This window comes from Strix uralensis, chromosome 19 (assembly GCF_047716275.1).
Source record: "Strix uralensis isolate ZFMK-TIS-50842 chromosome 19, bStrUra1, whole genome shotgun sequence".
NCBI classification, from domain to species: Eukaryota; Metazoa; Chordata; class Aves; order Strigiformes; family Strigidae; genus Strix; species Strix uralensis.
Window position 1 is genome coordinate 8,353,191 of NC_133990.1, and position 19,441 is coordinate 8,372,631.

At 54.9% G+C, this 19,441-nt stretch overlaps 1 protein-coding gene across 1 annotated transcript; it reads left to right on the forward strand.

Moving 5' to 3' along the window:
- Positions 1-9,050: 9,050 nt before the first annotated feature.
- Positions 9,051-13,186, forward strand: LOC141952069 (fas-binding factor 1 homolog). The gene is made up of 7 exons (XM_074889094.1): positions 9,051-9,488; positions 10,201-10,347; positions 10,549-10,682; positions 11,045-11,147; positions 11,269-11,664; positions 12,289-12,508; positions 13,115-13,186. The coding sequence occupies exons 2-7, from the start codon at positions 10,343-10,345 to the stop codon at positions 13,184-13,186; spliced, it is 930 nt and encodes a 309-aa protein (XP_074745195.1). The 5' UTR covers positions 9,051-9,488; positions 10,201-10,342.
- The last annotated feature ends 6,255 nt before the right edge of the window (positions 13,187-19,441 follow it).

The window sequence follows — 19,441 nt, forward strand, 5'->3', positions numbered from 1 at the left end:
TGACTCCACCCCCTCCCTGGGCAGCCTATTCTACTCTCTGACCACTCTTTCTGGGAAACATTTTTTCCTCATGTCCAGTCTGAACCTCCCCTGTTGCAGTTTAAAGCCGTTCCCTCTTGTTCTGTCACTAATCACCTGTGAGGAGAGACCAGCACCAACCTCTCCACAATGTCCTTTCAGGGAGCTGTAGAGAGTGATGAGGTCTCCCCTCAGCCTTCTCCTCCTCACACTGAACAGTCCCAGCTCTTTCAATTGCTCCTCATAGGATTTGTTCTCCAGGCCCTTCACCAGCTTTGTTGTCCTCCTCTGCACTCGCTCCAGTGCAGATATTTCCCAGAGTACTGGATTTACCTGCTGTCTTCAAATAAACGCCCCTTCTGATGGAGTAACTCACAAAGGGAGGAAAAATAGACATTTCTACTGTCTGGAAACAAGGTACAGTGTCCTGGTAGGCTCTAGATCCACAGACATCAGTTGTCTTCCTTGACCACTTATATTCAGCAAAGACTTCCAGATGGTGCCGACTGGGCCTCTATGCTTCCAGGGCTTGATGAGTCTTGACAAGGAGCTTGCTGGCTGTGGGGCGCTCCTGGGTTGCTGGCTGAGCAGTCACTGGGCATGCTCTGCTCAGCACAGGTTTGTACCAGCACCTTCTCTGAGTCGGAGACAACTTCAGGAGCACTCCCAAGACACTCCAAAGCACGAACCAGCCAGCTTGACCCAGGCAAGCTGCAATGACTGAGAGAGGGCAGGGAAGAGGCCTGCAGAGTTCAGGACAGCTCTTCTGTGCTTGTTGCAGTGGCTCCTTCATTGGAAGGTGCCTTTGTGCATCTGGTCCCTCTTCCCAGGTGTTGGGGGTGCAGGGATGGAGCAGGGAGTGTACTGCAGGCACAGCAGGCTTAAGTACAGGCTAGAGCAGGTTGTGCAGAAGGCACCAAAAAATGCTAGCATTGAAACCAAGAGCTTCACTCAGTCAGGATTGAGTATAACTGTTCAGCAGGGATTCTTTATTCGCAGCGCTGGGCAGCACTGGGGATCGCTCCACCATGAGTGCCATGCTTACTAACAAAACACTCTGACTAATATACACAAAAAGCATACATGTGCATCAGATTCCCTGGAAAAGGCAGTCTTATGCTAATAGATTCTCAGAATTAATTTACATAGTCTGAGTATGCGTAGTAAAAATAGAGTGAGGGTCTTCTCCCCTCCTTAGGGGTCCCCACAGCCTTTCTCACACTGTCTGTTAGTGAACTTTAGGTTTCCCGTGTCCATCTATGGACATCTGTCCTCAGCTGCTGTTTGTTCCAAGGAGGTTTAGACCAGCTTCCAGTCACCTATCTTGACACTGGCATCTTCTTAGACACTTGTTTTTTAGGTTGATGCTATTAGGGATGTACTCAGGGAGTTTTTCAGACTGTCCAAGGTCTGTCTTATCTTTACTAGGCAAGGAGTTACAGGTTTCAAAACATCTTACAAGTGGGTAATGACTACAGAGGGTAGTTGGGAAAAACTATAAATGAAATTATATACATAAGTAAAATACGGGAAAAATAAAAGCTAGTAAAACACAACTGATGTCTAGTGTTAAAACTAAATGTAGCAATTTCCCTTCAGCGTGAGGCCAAGGGAGGGGACAGACTTGGGGGCAACATTGGGGAGCATGGAAGACCAAGGTGTACACCTGAGCTGACAGCAACCCATGCGACTTGTGTCTCCTCCACTCTGGCTGCCCCATGCCCTACATCTCTCTGGGTTCTTCTCGGCCCTATTGTTTTTCCCTGACCCCCTCTGCTGGGGTGAGCAGTGTTGTGCTGCTCACACAGGGGTTCAGCTGATGGAGGCGCAGGCTGCTGAAGCACTCCAGGTTCAGGCTCCTTAGTACTGATGGAAACACCACAGCCAGCCCTGCTTGGCTGCATTTTAGCAATGATAGACTGAGCAGCACTGTTTGCCAGCACCACAGAGCACTGCAGGCTGTGGTACCATGAGGCTGTTGTAGTGGCAGTCCTTCGGAAACTGCAGCTGGTGGCCCTGAGCTTCAGAGGCAAAGATGCCTGGCCATTTAAGGAAGCTGGCTGAAGCTTAGCATCCTCCTGCAGCCACCCAGAATCATTTAATCTTTGCTGCTTGTTAGCTATTAGCAGCTTGAGGAAGAAAGCAGGTCTTCCTCATCCCAATCTTGGGTCAAGGCTATTGTGGTTTGAGATACTGTAGCTCTTTCTCCCTTTCTCCAGTAACTGCAGATATCTACATTTTCTGAGCCTTTTGTCACTTCATCAGACTTGTGTGGTCCAAGCACTGACCCTGTGTTACGAAGCTGCACTCCCATCAGCCCATGGCCAGGACTGTGGCATGAATGGGGGGGCCTTGCGTGCTCTTTGTGAACTACAGGATGGAGCTGAAGGCTGAGCACCGAGTTGAGCTCTTTACCACCTAGCTGCAAACTCGTACGTATCCTCAGTCAGGTAAAACAAAGTGCAGACTGCTGAGGAGTCAAACAGAGCTATGAACAGCCTGCCATGATGCACTGAGGTTGCTGGTTGCAGCCAAGGCTTTTCAGTCCCTGCTGCTGGTGTAGGGTGCTCACCTGGAAGACCCGGGAGCTGTGGCTCTGGGACAGGGTGTGCTGGGGCTGTTCAGGAGCTCCCCAGCCTTGGGGCAGCGAGCGTGTACTTAGGGAAGCAGATATAAGGCTGTGCTATGGGGGGAATGGCCACAGTCCTTGCTGTTAGATGTGAACTGATAAGCAGGTGAGTTTTACTGGATTGCTCTTAGGTTTGGTGGTCTAAAAAGAAAAGCAAAAAGGTAACTATTTCCCCCCCAGAAGAGAATTTAAAAGGTTTGGTTTGGTTCGGTTCAAACGGAAACTGATTTTTTTTTAAAGCAAGCTATGCTGCTCATGGAGTATCTAGCTCCTGACTTCTAGCAGCTCAGTTGTATGTGTTCCTGGGAGTATGAGGATCTGTGCTGGGGAGGCCTGGGCAGGAATGATGGCACCTGTCTCTGCAAGAACCAGCTCATTCTGTGTTTTAAGCTGTGTATTACTACTGTAATAAAGTAGGTTCCTTCAGCGTTCCAGGGAACTTACTCAGCTACAGCTTACAAAACCTCCTTGTTCTCCTCAAGTTCTTTATGCAAAAGTAGACAGACACCAACCAGTAAATCCACCTTTCATTTGGGGGGGTATATTGAGCCATGAGTGCCCTTATCTGAATGAAGGGCAGTAATAAAAGCTTCCTGGCAACACTGGGGCTAGAGAGCCTTGCAAGGCAATGCAGCTCGCTGTGATAGCACCCTTGTGGTCTTTACCTCAGTGCTACAGGGAAATGATCACCTGCTTTGCAACTTACTTATAGCAATTTACAGCAACTTATAATGATTTCTGAATATTGCTTAATAATCCTGCCTGCCCTGGCTGTTCTGTGAAAGCTTACCAAGGGCTACTGTGTTCATCAAAACAAAGCAGTTTTCTGTGGAAACTTACCAAGAATTACTGTGTTTGGCAAAAATAAGAGATGTGTCCTTGGAAAGCAGATGTGTTCTAACTAGTTTAGTCTTTGTAGTGGATAGATAGCCATGTATGGGTGGTAGAAACTAATATCCTAGTGCTTTTAGATAAGATAGAGGTGGTAAACCAGCTGGAACAACTCTTGTTGTTCAAGAAATTGGCTGGGAGAATCTGCACATGCTCCAAGGAAAAGTACAAGGTGAGGAGGACTGTGAGCCTTCCTCCAACAGACCCCCGGAGACGCCCCCCAGGAGGCAATGCGCAGGTGCAAAGAGAACATAAACTGCTGACACCAGCCTCTAGAGCTAACCCAGCCTCACTTATGCATATGGATATTTGTGTTATGTAATACAATGAATATGTATATCCACACTCTATAAGTTTTTGATAAAATGTGCTGTTGGGGTGCAAGCTTTGTGGAGAAATCCCCTTGCACCCCAGCGCCAAAGTAAACATACCTGCTGTATAACTCTCTCTGAGTTGTAGAGTCTTTTTCCGTGAATCAGAACCAAATCAGAGAGAAGGGCTTTGCAGGGAGCTCAGTGTGGCACAGCCTGGTATTGGCACTGAGTCTGTGGTCTTCATTTTGGTTTTGGGTCTGTTTTCCCCTGTTGAAAAGATCCTGGCCTGCTCTCAACTGTGCATGTGTGCAGTGTGCTCACTGCAGCTCCCTGCAGTACACACGCTCCGAGACTTGGTCCCAGAAATCATGGATGCATTTTGCTGATGTCTTCATGAAAACTTTCACCGTAGACATCCGGCAGGGAAAAGGGTCAGCCTAGTCCTTTTATATTAAAGAAAACTGAAAGTAATTGAAACCAGAAGCTGGTGAACACTAGGAGGAATGCAGCAATGAGCACCATTCCTTGTCTCAGAAAACAGCTGCAGTGACAATTTAGCTTGGTTGCAATTTGATGCACATATAATCTGTATGCTTTATTCCAGGTGTTTTTATTACCTGGGACTTTTGAAATAGCAGCTGTAATGCAGAGCTGCAGTGCAGAAGAGGGTGTGACACTAGCCTCTGGCTTTCTTAGAGGGCTCATTTCTAGATGATTTATATTTCTGAGAAAAAAACCATCAAATTTACTTATAAGCTTTGTAATCAGACCTTTGTCTTCACTAGAGTAATTTGCAGTGCCCTGTAAGACCAGACTGGTTTTAGAAAGGCTCAGTAGCCCCATCCCTACTGGTGCTGCGTCCATGAACCAGTCAGGCATTGATGGGCTTAAAAACACCCCCCACCCCCTGGGACTAATTGCATTTGCAGGATTTGGCCCAGCTGGGGCTGAGCCCTTTGGTGCTTGTGTGTGTGTGTGTGTCCCCAGCTCACCCCCTCTCCCACCCACTGTCCCACTTGCTGCTGCTGGGACCCAGCTGCACCCTATAAACAAACACACACACACCCCCCCCCACCATGAGCACCCAGCCCCATGTCCCTTTTTGGGTGCTGCCTGCGCTGCTGGAGCAGGTGAGTAGCCCCAGCTGGGGCATTTTTTTCCCTTTTTTCCTTTTTCCTTCTGGGGGTCTCCCTGTTCCCTGGGGGATGATTTGCTGTTGTGCTTTGAGCCCCCCCCAGCCCTTGCTGCCATCTCTGGAGCTGCTGTGTTGCCATTTTGGCCTTTTTTTTACCCCAGTTGCTTGGTGTGTGAGCAGCGTGGCGGGGGGGGGGGGTGTGCCGTGTTCTTCTTCAATTTTAATTGAGTTTGGATATTTAAGCACAAAGCCAGGGGCTGGTGCGTTGTTTGGAGTCGTTAGAAGGGGGGTGGCACAGCAAGTGGCTTGTGAGGTCAGGGCCTGGGGCTGAGCAGTGTCCTGGGCCTGGGGGGAAAGGAGTTGGTGGCCAGCGAGCCCCCACCCATGGCCCTCCTGCAGTGGGGGACACTGAAAAGGCATCACCCCCCCCCACCTCAGAGCAGGGTTTGCCTAAAAGCCTGGCAGCCCTGAGTATCGCAGGGCTCCCTGCAGGGCTGAGGCCTGGGGGGCTCATCACATGGGTGGGTGATGGCGCTGGGGAGGGGGCCACAAGCTGCCGGGGGGTGGGTTGCAAACCGCAGTATTTTGTGAGGGTGCAGGATGGGGTTTGGGCTGCACCCCAGGACACGGGGGTCCTCGTTGTGCTCACATGGCCCCCCCACGGCTCCGGGGTCCCCCCTTCCCTCTGCTCCCCCCTTCGGGGATGGCAGCGGCGGCTTCTGCAGGCAGAGCGCAGGCAGAGCGCGGGCAGCACGTGGGACTCGGCGCAGCCTCCTGGGGGGGGCCTGTCCCCACTGGTAATGCCGCGGCTTGGGGGGGGGCTCACGCCCGTTCTCGGTGCCCTTGCAGGGATGTGCTCCCAGCAAAGAGAAAAGGCAGGGACTGTGATCAGAGACATAGAGTATTTGTTGATCAGATAAAGGGTGAGGTGACAAGAGACATGTGGTATTTGTCAATCAGATAAAGGGTGGGAGCCTGGGTATGTGCCTGTCTGTCTGATGGGATTTACGACTGCGATCAGAGGCAAATGGCATTTGGTGGTCAGGTAGTTCACAAAGGGTGAAGGCCTGAGTGTGGGCACGTCTGTCTGATGGGATTTACGCCAAGTCTGCAATTAGCGATATCCTGTGAAGTAGGCACAGAGATGAGCTATGCCATGTAAGGGCCAAACCCGAGAGGGTCAGCAGAAGATAATGCAGAGGAAGACGACGACCCCCCTAGCAACAAAAGGCGCAGCCGCAGCCGAAACCAAAAAGGCCCCATCAGCCCAGAACCTGAAGATTCTAACAAGAGACTGCCAAAGAGGAGGGGCGCGTGCCGTTGGCGGAGCAGCGACTCCCCGGCCGCCCAGCGCTGCTTTACTTGCTCAAGCGCTTGCTGAATTAATAAACTTTATAAGTCACTTGATTTGGCTTCTGAAAGTGATTTTCCCCAATTTATAACAGCTTAATTAAAGCAGCAGGTTTCTGCACCTGGGAATGCTGTTTCTTCCTGCCAGTGATCATCTCGCCTTCACCATGTGGTACTCGCAGCGACGTAAAAGTGCAGGACAGACTGTTTGGCTGATGAACTTACTTCCCCCCCACTCCTCAGTGTTCTTTGATAGTCTTGTTTTATAAAAATTGTGGTTGGTCTGGTTTTTTTCTCTTTTTTCTTTATTCCCCCCCCCCAAGCTACAGATACTACAAACATCTTCTCTGACTCTTCAGAAAAAAACCCAGCAATTCTTTTAACCTAAACTCGTACGTAATCCCAGGGGTTACGCCAGGCAGAAGTGCAGCTGTGGTTTACTTCTGTTGCCCTCTTTTGTCTACATACAAATAGAGGGTTTGTGTCTGGGAGGAAAATGTTCTTTATTATTTGAATAATTTTTCAAGGTCCCTTCTCGTAGCAGTTCTGACTTGCACATCTTGCTATGGCCAAATATTTTGAAGAAAAAGAACCTGGCTGCAGTAACCCTTGCATAAGCTCTCATCGCATCGGAGCAGTTCTCTTGAGATTTAATGTGGTTGTGGGTAGATCTTTGGCTTGCAATTTTTTTCTTTTCTTTGCAGAGAAAATTGAACAAGGGAGAACATCTCTTTAGGATCCGGGTAGGTCGAAGTGTTGCCTACCATACTTTAAAAATAAAGGAAAATATAAATACAGCATTTAAGACAGAGATGTGAAGCACTGCTGATGTTGCTAGCTGCTGTGTTAGCCTTTAAGCACAGCAAGGAATGTGTCTGCTTCCTTTGTGGAATAGAAGGATACTGATTTGCTGAAACTTCATGTGTTTGCAAGTAAAATAGTACTGGATTTCAGCTCCCTCGGCCTGTTCACCATTTGCTTAGAAAAGAATTTTCCCTAGCCTGGCTGTTGTAAACAGAAATGGTACTGGTCTGAGGAGGCACAGAAGGGTGGGATGGCAGCCCATTTCACAGGCATTTCACAGCTCCTGCCAGGAGTTTTGTTACTGTCCAAACTAGATAATAAACTAATAACTAATCTAATCAGGTAGGTAGTGCCTGTAATTGAAATTTATGGTCGTTATCTGTTGTGATAATTAATCTTAGTTTATCACAAATACTCTTCCTTCTCGTAAGAACAGTTTCCCTTCAGGATTTAGACGTGACTTTGCATTTCATAGGAGTCTCAGAAGTAACAATGCAAGGGAGGCTGGGGAATCTGTGTTCCAGAGAGCAATTAACTCTTTAAGTCCAAGGTAGCTGTGACTTTAACTGCAAAACCTAGCAGTGAGTAATGTTACTTTGGTCAAAGCAGAACTGTTTTGCCAGTCTGCGGAGTAGGTCGTGTATATGAAGAACAGCTCTACACACGAATCTTCTTCGGAGCTGTGGTCCTTATAATTGCTTCCATCACACCCCTCAGCCTGACTCACTCACCCAGCTGTGCTTGCACTCCAGGCATTCCCAGTCACTGAGCTCTGGGAATGCTACTGGATCAGCCTGCTGTGCAGGATGGGGAGTTTCGTGTAGGACTTCTCTGACCCAGGAGGGCAGAAATCAATATTCAGACAGGCGAGGGCTTGTGTTCTCGTGCTGCTCAAGTAGGATATTGAAGTAGGTTATCTTAAAGGGGAGAAGTCTTGCTAGCCAGGGTGTCCAAAACTTGGCGCTTGAGAAGCCTCTGCGGCTAGAATCCTGGCAAGACCTGAGCTTACAAAGAGGAGAGGCACAAAGTGCGTTGGTAGGACACTTTGCTGCACTCCCCGTAGAGAGCATAAAATCTGGGGGGTGCAGGTGGGCCAGGGAAGTGTTACAAAATGCTGGATGTTCCTCTTTGCTTCAGTGGTTGGATCTGCCCAGATTATCACCGAATGACACGTGCGTGCCCATCACCGTGTCCTGTCCGTGCTGGAGGTTTTGTACCGCATTCCCTGTATAAACCAGCACCTCTGGCAGGCGAGAGGTTTGGCTTATGGACAGCAAGTCCCTGGCCCGTATCAGAGGCTGGTTGCTGTTCGGTGCAAGTCTGAAGACTGTGTTATGTCTGGACACTCTCAGTGCATCCTAGTTCATCTCTCTGTTATTTTTTATAGTGCTGCTGGAAGTCTTTCAGGATAAAGGACAAAGCCTGCTACACATGTAGTTTTTCCATGAACCATGTCAGTGCAAAAGTAGAGTCAGGAGGGAGTGGAACCTTATTTCCCAGTACATCTCTTCACTGTGTGTCGGATAGCACAGCTCATCCATGCATCCTTTTGCTTCAAACTGCTGATTGCACTGAGCTTGTAGAACTGAGTTTGAACTGAATTTTGTCCTGCTCTTTCCATTAATCCACTTAAAAAAAAACCACCAGCAAATTTGCTCCTGCAAATTTCCTTAAGCTTTCTTTGCCTGAGCAGATATTCTTAAGGTGCTTATGCCCTCTGAAAGAGCCTTGTGTGTTTGGTGATACGAGAGAAAGCAAGCAAGCTGCAGTGAGAGTCACAAATCCTTCAGATGAATTAGTGAGTCCAGCAGGTGAAAAATTGCACCTGTTAAAGCATGTGCCCTTTGAGAGGTGTTGCTCAGAGAAGTCCCTATGTTGTTCCCAGTCATGAAATGAAATACCCTTTTTTTTTTAATTCCAAGTCCTGTTCTGGAGCACAAAGAAAGTCACTGACGTTTCCCATAAACTAGGTGCTGCTTTGTAGCTCTCCTTGCACAGGGATCTGTGAACTATTTGGATTTGCTTACTGTCTCTGAGGTCAGTACGAGGTGCCCACAGAAACTGAGAGTTTCATCTTTACGCAGCAGTGCTATTCATTTAAGGAGGAAAACAATGGTTAAACGAGTGGTTCCCCACTGAGGTGGGTGTCAGGATAATGTAAAGCACGTGCCTGTATCTGTGCACCAGTAAGACACAGTTAAGGGCCTCTTGTGTGGTGGAGCTGTTGCGGTTTGACTCAAGGCTAACTGACCTGGGCTTTTATTTTTCTTCTTTAGTGATGATGGCCAAGGAGAAACCGCCAATAACTGTGGTTGGAGACGTTGGAGGAAGAATTGCCATCATTGTGGTATGAGTGTGATGGAGAGGAGCGGGGGGGTGGCTTCCTCCCAGCATCTTTTCTTGAGCTGCTTTATCCCAGAGGGTAGGAGAGACTGCTGGTGTAGGGGTGGGAACAGGATTGTTACCACTGTTTTCTCCAGTTTTGCTGGTGGCTTTGGTTATTTCAGTTTTCTGCTGAAAACCCTTCGTATTTCAGTGCTTTAAGTCCTGAAATCTCCTTGCTCCCTTGAATCTACAAATATCAGATGTGTACAAATACTCAACAAATCCAGGACATGCAGAGAAATCTCCTGAAGTATTTAAAAAAAAAAAAACAAACCAAACCAACCAACCATAAAAAAAGCTCGCTGAGCTTTTCTTACATGCTGTGCCATGCTGCAGTGTAACTAATCAACATGCAGCTACTATCGCTGTGAAAAAAAATACCTTGCTGAAGATAAACTCTGTTTGCCTGTGAGCATGTGCAGGGACTAGTTTGTTTCCAAGACACAATATTTGTTCTGCACACTAGCAAAAGGGTCTGTAAATTAGGGAAATGGTGTCCACAGATTTAAGTTGTGCACGTGGCTGTGCTTGAATCTCAACAGCAGCTGAAGTAGCCAGGGATTATATTCTTTTTGGCTATGTTTGTGGCCAAAGCTGCAGTACCTTGCAGATCCACTCCTGCCCTGCAGGCATGGTAAACTTCTGGTTTTGGTGTTATTTCTGTCTCTTCTCAGGATGACATCATCGATGATGTGGAAAGCTTTGTAGCTGCTGCAGAGATCCTGAAAGAGCGTGGAGCCTACAAGATTTTTGTGATGGCTACTCACGGGCTCCTGTCAGCAGATGCCCCCCGTCTCATAGAGGAATCCTCCATCGATGAGGTGCGTCTGCTTTCTGGGCTTGTGTCTTGAGATGGTGCCACCATGGTGGGTGGGGGATGCTGAGCTTGTGCCTGTGGGTCCCCAAAAGGGGCAGGAGCAGCCTTGTGTGGCAGAGAAGAGGCAGAGCAGGCTGGCAAGGCTGTGTGAGGAGGACCAGCCCTGCCTGCGGGAGAAACCCATCTGCTGCTGTGTCCCCAACAGAGAGGAGGTCTGGCCAGCCCGCGCCAAGCTGGATGAGTTGCTGGGACGAGGCTCCATGACCAGAACCCTGGAAGAGCCAGACCTGGGAGAGCGCCGGGAGGTCAAACTGGCGAAGGAGTACCAAAAGCAGCTGGGTGAGCACAGCCAGGGACGCTGGGAAGGGCTGCAGAGGTGGCAGCGTTGGCCTGGGCGAGCGAGATTGATTTCTACTGCCCTTACAGGGGAAATGCCCTTCTGCCCTCGCGGCAGCCTGGCAGCATTTGCACAGGAGCTGTAACTCGGCTGCCTTTGGCCGTGGGTTGATTCCCAACAAAAGTTTTTCAGCCACTCTGAGGAGGCCCCTTGCTCGCCGGTTTCTGGGCAAGACGTTTCCAGCTGTGTTTTCCCAGAGGCAGCACTGTCAGTGGGAATTGCAGGGGGGGAGGAGGAGGAGGGCTGGAGTCTTTGCCGTTGGCTGCTCCTCTGGGCGCTGACTCAAGGCCGCTTGTCTGAACAGAGAAGGAAGAGGGTCGGCACAAGGACGATTTTGTGTTTGGAGCATACCAGCCCACGGTGGCCTCCATAGCCAAGGGCCGGCCGGCGAGGAGGCAGCCTCTGAGGTATTGTGCTCTCTGTGTGTCTGTAGCTGCAGCCAGCGGGCACGCTGCCCCTGCAGCAGAGCGGGCAGGGTCCCCGGTGTCCCTTCGCAGACAGGGATGTGACTGCTGCTCCTCACAGCAGGTTTTCAGCCGAGAAGAACAGCGAACTTAAAGCAGAGCCCCTCTCCAAAGCTCCTCTGTCAGCCAGCCAGAGCCCCGCATGGGGCTGCAGAAATAGAAGTGGCTGGCTGGGCTTGAAACGTGAAGAATTTTTTGATTTGGAGCTGTCGTCTCCAGCAAAGGCCAGTCCTGCAGGGAGCTCCCGCAGCCCTGCCGCAGCTGGGCAGCCCGGCCCCGCCAGACAGCTCCTGGCTGCAGAGGAGGCAGCCGCTAAAACTGACCCGGTGGAGGAGGAGGAGGACTGGCTGAGTGCTGCCTTGGCTCGGAAAAAAGCCCAAGCGCAGGCGAAGGCCCAGGAGAGGACCGCCAAGCCCTCCGAAGTCCCAGGCGAAGGGCTGAATCCCGGCTCTCCTGTCAGGTAAAGGCGTGGTTGATGGCCGCAGCGCTCCCGTCTGCTCCGCGTGTAGCTGCTCCAGCAGGAGCTCTCAGAAACCCTGGGCTCGGATCTGAGAAATGAATTTTAAGCACTGTCTTGTCTCGGGTTGGGGTAATAACGTGGGGCTGTGTCCCAGTGATCCAGCGCACAGTCCCCTCCCACTTCTGGGCTCTCCTGCCAGTTGTAGCCAAGAGGGCACACAGTGCCGTGGGTCCCGCGGAGCTGTCCTGGATCAGCACACCCCTGCGAGCTCCTCCCTGTGCTCCTCGTTGCTGCCTTCATTCCCTTTCCTTCCTCCCAGTTGAGGCAAAGCACCTCCTCCAGCTGAGTCGACACGGAGCCAGGTCACCTGGGCAGCAGTGGGGTTGGGCTGGAGATGTGTAGAGGAGGGACTGCAGGAGGCTGGGGCTGGATGGCCGTTCCCGGGCTGGGAGGAGATGATCTCCTCAGGGCTTTACCTCCCCGAGAGCGTCCCTGTGTGTGCGCAGGTTAGCACAGCCAGGGCACAGCTGCGGGCGAGGCACGTGCCTGCCTTTGGGGGCTGAGGGTCCCACCAGAAAGCCCCCGAAGATGAAGGGCCTGGGTCTTTTCTCTCTGTCCCTGTAGGCTGAGTCCCCAGCCCTGGGCTTGCTGCATGAGAGGAGGCTGGGGGCTCCCGCTGCCCAGCCCCACGAGGATGCAACGGGCTGTCAGGCAAGGCAGCAGCCATGGCCCCACTCAGCCTGTCCCAGCTGCTGGACATCGCCATTGGGACGCCCCAGGTCGGGGCCGTCAACTTCACGGCGCTGTACAGCCTGCTGCAGGCCATGCTCAGGCACCTGGGCCTGCAGGACCTGCCTGCCCTGGGCCAAGGGCACAGCCCGACCCCCCCTCCTGGGGCGGGACCAGCCCCCCGAGGCACCCCCGAGAGAGGAAGGGGGACAGGGCGGAGGCCCAGGCACAGAGTCGCTCACCCCCGCGAAGGACCCGCTGCAGGGGACCGTGAGCACCCCCCAGGATGCCTCCGTGGCTGCTGACGCGGGGCGGATGAAGGCAAAGATTGAAGAGAAGGAGAGCAGCATCTCCAAGGTAGAGGCTCTTCCCCGTTCCCTGGGTGCCCCCCCCGTGAGACACCCCCTCCTCTGGGGTCTGCACCACCATTGTGGTGCCCTTAGGTCTGGTTTAAGCCTGAGCTCGAGGTGGTATGTGGGGCTTCACTGTGGGAAAGGGATGGAGATTTGGGGAGAAAGAGCTGGGGCTGAAATGCTGCTCCAGTTGCTCTGGGTTCTCCCCAAGTTGCCATCAGCAAGTCGTGGGTCCAGTACAGCACCCGGTGCCCTCGGCTCCAGCAGCCAGAGGCTCAGCACCTGTGGAGATCCAGCCCTACCACTCTCCATCCCTCCCTTCCCCACTCCTGAGCCACAGCCAGGTACGGCACCCACTCCTCGGGCAGCTGAGAGGCTCCATCAGCACCTCATGGGCCTCATCTCCCAGCCCAAATCCCCTTGGCTTGCCCAAGGGCTAGACCCAGCACTGGTGGGGACTGGAGAGGGGCCTCATCCTGCACAATGCTGAGCCGTTTGGGGCTGCGAGCATCCCCAGTGGGAAGAAATAAGCTCAGGTTCAAGGAAACGGTCACCTTGGGTGCTGCAGGGCCGGATCCTGCTGGGGCTGGGACATGTAGGGAGAAGGCAGCAGGGAGAGTTTCCCCGGGTGGCTGAGCTCACCCTCCTCGGGGCAGGCCCCTGCTTGATCGCTCCCCGCTTCGTTAGCCGCGGTTGCCGCTGCCCTCGCGGGCCAGCTGTGGTTGAGAGGGTGGCAGCAGCTCTTTGCCCTTTGGATCGGCTTCAGTAGTCTTGCACAGAGCCCGGTGTGGGGAGGCAGGGCTGGATCTGTCCCCACTTACTTGGGCTGTGCAGTGGGCCCCCCCCGGGGCAGGGTTGGGGGGGGGGGGTCTCTGGGGAGCTGCTGCCCCTTCTTGGCTGCTGAAGGTGTGATGAATGGTAAGTGCTGCCCGCAGTGCCCCCGGGACTCACCCCCGCCACTCCCCTCTCTCAGGCCGTGGCTCTCTCCCAGGATCTCCTCGAGGAGATCGGCGGGATGAAGGCGGCGCAGTCCCGCATGGAGGAGGACATTCGGATGATCCGCGAGACGCTTGGCATGGTGAGCTGCTGCCGGTGTCCCCAGGAGGCAGCTGGGCCCTCACCCCCCTCCCTGCCTCTGTGTCACCCTGCCACCCCTGCCCCACGGCCCTGGGTGTCACCCGGCGTGAAGGGTGCCAGGAGGGAAGAGCAGGAAGGGTGTCCCAAGGCTGAAGAGGTAACTGCATGCACCAACCAAAGTGACGCTAAGACATTTTTTAACTAAACAGCTGTAAAGAAAGAAACATGGGTGCTAAGAAGGAGAGGAGATAAAGATCTACCCATGCAACACAGCCACAACCCTGCCTGGCATCCCTCTGTCCTGTGCCCAAGTTAATTTTTGGATGCTCCTTTTCAATCCTGCTCCTGTGTCTGGGCTGCCATCCCTCTCCTTGTCCCGCTCCAGGGGAATCTCCAGGACGCTGCCGGCCAGCTGCCGGCCCTCCGTGACCAGACGGCGTTGGACAGTGACATGGTACGGCCGCGCGCACGCCCGGATCCTGCTCCGGGACGGAGGCGGCTGCGTGCCCGGGGCACCGGTGCACCCAGTCCCTCGGTGTCAGGGCACGGTCCCAGCAGGGCTGGGCAGCGATGCTGGAGGGGGTCAGTGCTCCTGTGGGTGCCATCTCACCCGGCTACGTGGCCAGGGTTGACCCCCTAATCCCTTTTTTCCCCAGAAAAAGCTGAAGGAAAGGCTGAGCCTCTACCCAGCCCCGGAGCAGGTAAGCAACTTGGTGCGCTGGGAGGTGCTGGAGGATTGCCTGGTGGGCAGCAAAGCAGGAGGACGAGAAGGAGGAGGAGTAGGAGGACGAGAAGGCCGTGGTCTGTCCGTGGTGAGTGCTGGGGCATCCCAGCTATGGGAGTGGGACTCAGCAGGACCGCAGCCTCCCGGGGCCTCGGCGGAGGTTTGCTCAGCACTTCTCTTCCCTGTGCATCCCGCCGGGAGGCAGGACCTGGCACCAGCAGAGCCAGGGCAGCTCCTCGGCTGCCCCAGCAGAGACCTCCTCATCGTCCTCATCGTCTGTGCCACCGACAGCCCCCAACAGCCCCTCCGTGGGGCAAGGGAGCGCCCGAAACCCTTGGGGTGACCGCGCAGCCCCCTGTCCTTGCTCAACGTTGGGCAGGATCACGGCTCCCTGCCCTCCTGGTCTCTCTGGGGCTGGGAGGTGGGAGCCGGGGACAGCGGAGGGACATTTTGGGGCAAACCCCAGCATTCTGCACCATGAGATGGTTTCCAAATCCTACCTGGGGCTGCTGCTCCTGAAATGAAGGCGCAGCCCATTAGGCTGGGAAGCGGGTCTGGTCCAGCAGCTCTGGAGTACAGAATCCCATTGCTGGAGAGAAGAATGCCTTGCTGTTGTGTCAGGTGGCATCAGCAGGGGGTTTGCTGATCTCCAGGATCGGCTGCTGAAATGACTCTGCAGGCACAGAGGTGGCCAAAGGACTAAAGGGACTGGGGAGGGGCCGTGCGGCTGGGGCGCCCGGGGGTCCCTGTGGGTTGGGCAGTCTCTGCCTTTGGGGTACTTGAGTTTGGCTCCGTGAGCTGGGGGGTTTGAGGACAGGGCGGGTGGCCCTTGCTGCTGCACTTCCGCCCATAAACCTGCTCCCCTTTGCCTCCTCTTCGCAGGATGGCAGTGAGGGCCAGGCTGCCCCCGCCGAGCCCCCCACTGCAGACATGGACGCCCCGCATGGGGCAAGCTCAGCGCTGGGACTGAAGGGACCAGGGACACAGCCTGCACCCAGGACCAGCAAAGGGACCAGCAAGGGGACTCCACAGGGGCAGCCTGGCTCCCTGGGGACGCAGAGAGCACCAGTGGCCCCTGAGAAGGGGGCAGGTGCTTCGTCAGATAAGACAAAGACTTCTGATGCCCGTGCCACCACCCTGGGGACACAGGCAGGATCCCCTGGCATCAAGACCCCTACGCTGGGGACAGAGTCAGGGGCCCCTGACACCCAAACCTCCACCCCAGGGGCACAGCCAGGGTCCTCTGACACCCAGAGCACTACCCCAGGGGTGCAGCCAGGGATCCCCAGCACCCAAACCACCACCCCAGGGGTGCAGCCAGGGATCCCCAGCACCCAAACCACCACCCCAGGGGTGCAGCCAGGGGCCCCCAGCACCCAAACCACCACCGCAGGGGTGCAGCCAGGATCCCCTGGCATCCAAACCACCACCCCAGGGGTGCAGCCAGGGATCCCCAGCACCCAAACCACCACTCCAGGGGTGCAGCCAGGGATCCCCAGCACCCAAACCACAACCCCAGGGGTGCAGCCAGGGGCCCCCAGCACCCAAACCACCACCCCAGGGGTGCAGCCAGGGTCCTCTGACACCCAGAGCACTACCCCAGGGGTGCAGCCAACACCTCCAGGGACCCAAGGAGGAGGAGCAGGGGTTAGAGATCCCCCTTGACACTGATCCCAGGGCCACATCCCCTTTGCAAGAGCCGCCCGTGCCCTGGCGATCCTCAGGTTCCTGCAGTGTCTCCGATCGCTACGCAGAGACGGTGGAGGCTCTCCGCCAGATCGGGCAGCTCAGCCACCCCTGTGCCAGCCTGAAGGAGCAGGTGGCCCAGCTGGAAGCCAGCAAGTCAGAGCACGCCGAGCTTGAGAAGCTGCGCCTGCTCTTCTCGGAGGGAGGTAGGAGCCCCTGGGGGGGCTGGCAGGGGGGTGTTTGGCATGGGGACACCCTGGGCTGGGGGCTCATTGTGCTCAGAGCCTGGCCTCAAAGGCGAGACCCCCTCACTGACAGCATGTCCCCTCAGACCACATCTAGACAAGGAGAGCATCACCAGCGTCCTGGCCGACCTCCAGGGCCAGGTGTCCTCGCTGCAGGGCCTGACCAGTGACCTGCAGGGCGAGAATGGGAAGGTGAGCTGGCAGCAGTCCCTGGGGGGGCTGCGGGGATGCCAGGGGGGAGTTGGGCAGGGAGGAGCGGAGGACATGGAGTTGTTGGAGGCAGAGACATAACTCGGGGTGGTGAGAATCAGGCTGTTCCGGGAGCAGCCCAAGGCTGGGTGGGTGAGGGTGCTGCTGGAGTTGGTGTTGCTCTGCACCCCAGACTGGCACACACGAGAAGCTCAGCAGGGGCAGGTCTTTGCCATCTCTTGGGAAGACATGAGAGAGTGTCCAGGACAGCAGGTCATACGTTGGTTTCCCCTGTGCCCATCCTAGGAGCGGGCAGAGGTGAAGATACGGGTCTGCGCACTGAGAGCCCAGAGGAGCAGCTGGCGAGAGAGAAAGAGCTGCTGGATGAGGCCTGGCAGGAGCTGAAGGCGGACAGGGAGGAGGTGAATGGGGCTGCACTGCGCGTCCGGCAGCAGGAGGAGGAGCTGAAAAGCGTGACCAAGGTAAGCGGAGCATCTGCGCTTCCGTTCCCAGCTGCACACGGGCTGGCAGCAAAGCTGGGCTTTCACAGCCCTGCCAAAGCAGGGACAGAAAGCCTGTCCTGGAAGGGGAAGGAGGGGATGCCCAAAGGAGTCGTGCCCCAGGGCAGCGCGGGTCCCTGTCCCCAGCCTCCCCAGCTGCTCTGCCTTGCAGCTCTCCTCCCAGAAGTATGAGGAAGGGCAGCGAGCCCTGCAGGAGGCACACAGGGTCGAGTCGCAGGACCAGTCGAGGCTGCAGTCCCTGCAGTGGCAGTTGGAGCAGGTCAAGCAGCAGCAGGAGCGTCCGCACCAGGCAAATACCCCCTCGCCTTCCCTTGTGGGCCTGGGGCCGCCGTGCCAAGGGCCTGAACCTTTGCCAACAGCTTCTCTCTCTCCCTTTCTCCCCGGGATGGGGCAGGACCAGTCTAGCATGGCTCAGCAGAGGAGCCAGCTCCAACAGCTGCGCCAGGAGCTGTCCAAGAGCCCCATGATGCTGCGGACCACAGGCTGGGACTCCAGTGCCCCTGAGAGTGGCTTCTCCAGCATGCTGTGTAAGGCTTTGTGCTTGCTGCTGGTGGGGAGGGACGTGCTGGGGGGCAGCTGCACTTGTATTCCACTTCTCAGGAGGCTTGGTCCGTTCCTGGGGGCTGTTTTAGTTCCCCTGTATATAAACCTCAGATGGGTGTTGGCCGCCTTGTCCTCTGAAGGAGCTCAGCGAAGCTCTGAGCCAGGGCAGTGCCAGGAGAGGGCAGGGAGGCCAGGAAGGGAGAGGCCGGTGGGTTGAAGCCCATTTGCACTGGGAGCGTGGGGAGGATCCTGCTGCAGGGACACGCAGGCAGCACCCAAAGGGATGCTGTGTCGTCTCCATCTGCGGTTCCTCTGACGGCGGCAGCACCACACAACTGGGCTTCTGTTCCAGGCTTTCCACCTCCCATCGGCAGCCCAGGAGGTATCCAAGAACTCCTGGCCAGGGCCAGCTCCGCCGAGCTCAGTGCCACCCTGGCGATGATGAAGTTCCGAGCCCTGCAGGTGAGTTGGTGGGAGACAGGGGTGGGAAGGGGCTTCAAACCCGCTGGGTGGGAGCAGGGCTGGGTGAAGCCTGATCTGAGCCTGGTAGGAGACAGCCCAGGCTGTGGCTCAGATCATTACTGAGCTGTGGGGCTGGGTGGGCTTGGAGAAGCCCCGGGCACCTAGAGGAGTGATGGCAGAAGCAAGGACGGGTGGATCCTCCTCACAGCTGGTCTCAGGCTGATGGAGAACGTCCTCCATGGGGTTGCCCTTGTCCTCGCCCTGTCCGTGGATGGGAGAAGCCAACTCTGTTGGCCTCTGGCGTCATGATGTCCCCGTCTCTCCCGTCAGCCCGCCGATTCCCTGCTGGGCCCTTCCCCAGGTGGGGCTGCTCTTTGAGGCTTCCGCTGTGGGTCTTGCTGAGAGTGTGAGGTTGTGGTCTCGGGGCGGGGGGAGCCCCCACACCCCAGGGGGTACCACGGATGGTAGCTGCCCCCTGCTGACTGCAGGAAGGAGGGTTTGGGATGCTTCCCTCCCTCATGAGTGACACCCGGGACTGTCAGCCCCCTTCTGTGGCACTCTCTGATACCCCTTCCATCCATCCCTCTCTTCTCAGGACCACGCTTACTTAGATAATGAGCAGCTCTTCCTGGAGTCCCTGAAGAAAAGCGTCCTACAATGCTCCTTTTGTGCCAGGCTGAAGGGGTGGCGTCCCCAGGCCGTGCTCAAGGGATGGCTGAGCAATAAACCGATCTTCACACGATCACCAGAGTTACTGTACTTATTGAGGCCTGGGTGCTCGGTGGACCTTTCCACAAATCAAGCACAGCAACAGCAGGTTTTTGTGCTGCTTTTATACACAAAAATCAGAGGCTTTTCCAAATACGCCTATTGGATACGGATTGGTTAGTGATTAACATCCTGCATGCTTCTGCTACTGCGTGTGCTCAGGGAAAGGGTCTCACACCGGGCAGCGTCTTCTGAACCTCTGTGTGTGTGTGTGTGTGGTTTTTAGTATTATAACGAAGGTAGTTCACTTCCAGGACACTCAAAAGTTAGTTTTATTGCCACGTTAATTTAATCGGTTGTTCACTGTGCTAGGTTGTCCAATATTTCATCCCCAGCACAATCCCAGACCTTCTCTTTATGTTCCAGGGTGTTCCACTTGTTTCCTAGGGTTTGGAGATCACAGTCTATCCTGTATGAATTTCTCATCACTAGCGCAGGTTTTCTTGACCACGCTTCAAAGTCCCACTTGCCCGAGCTTCA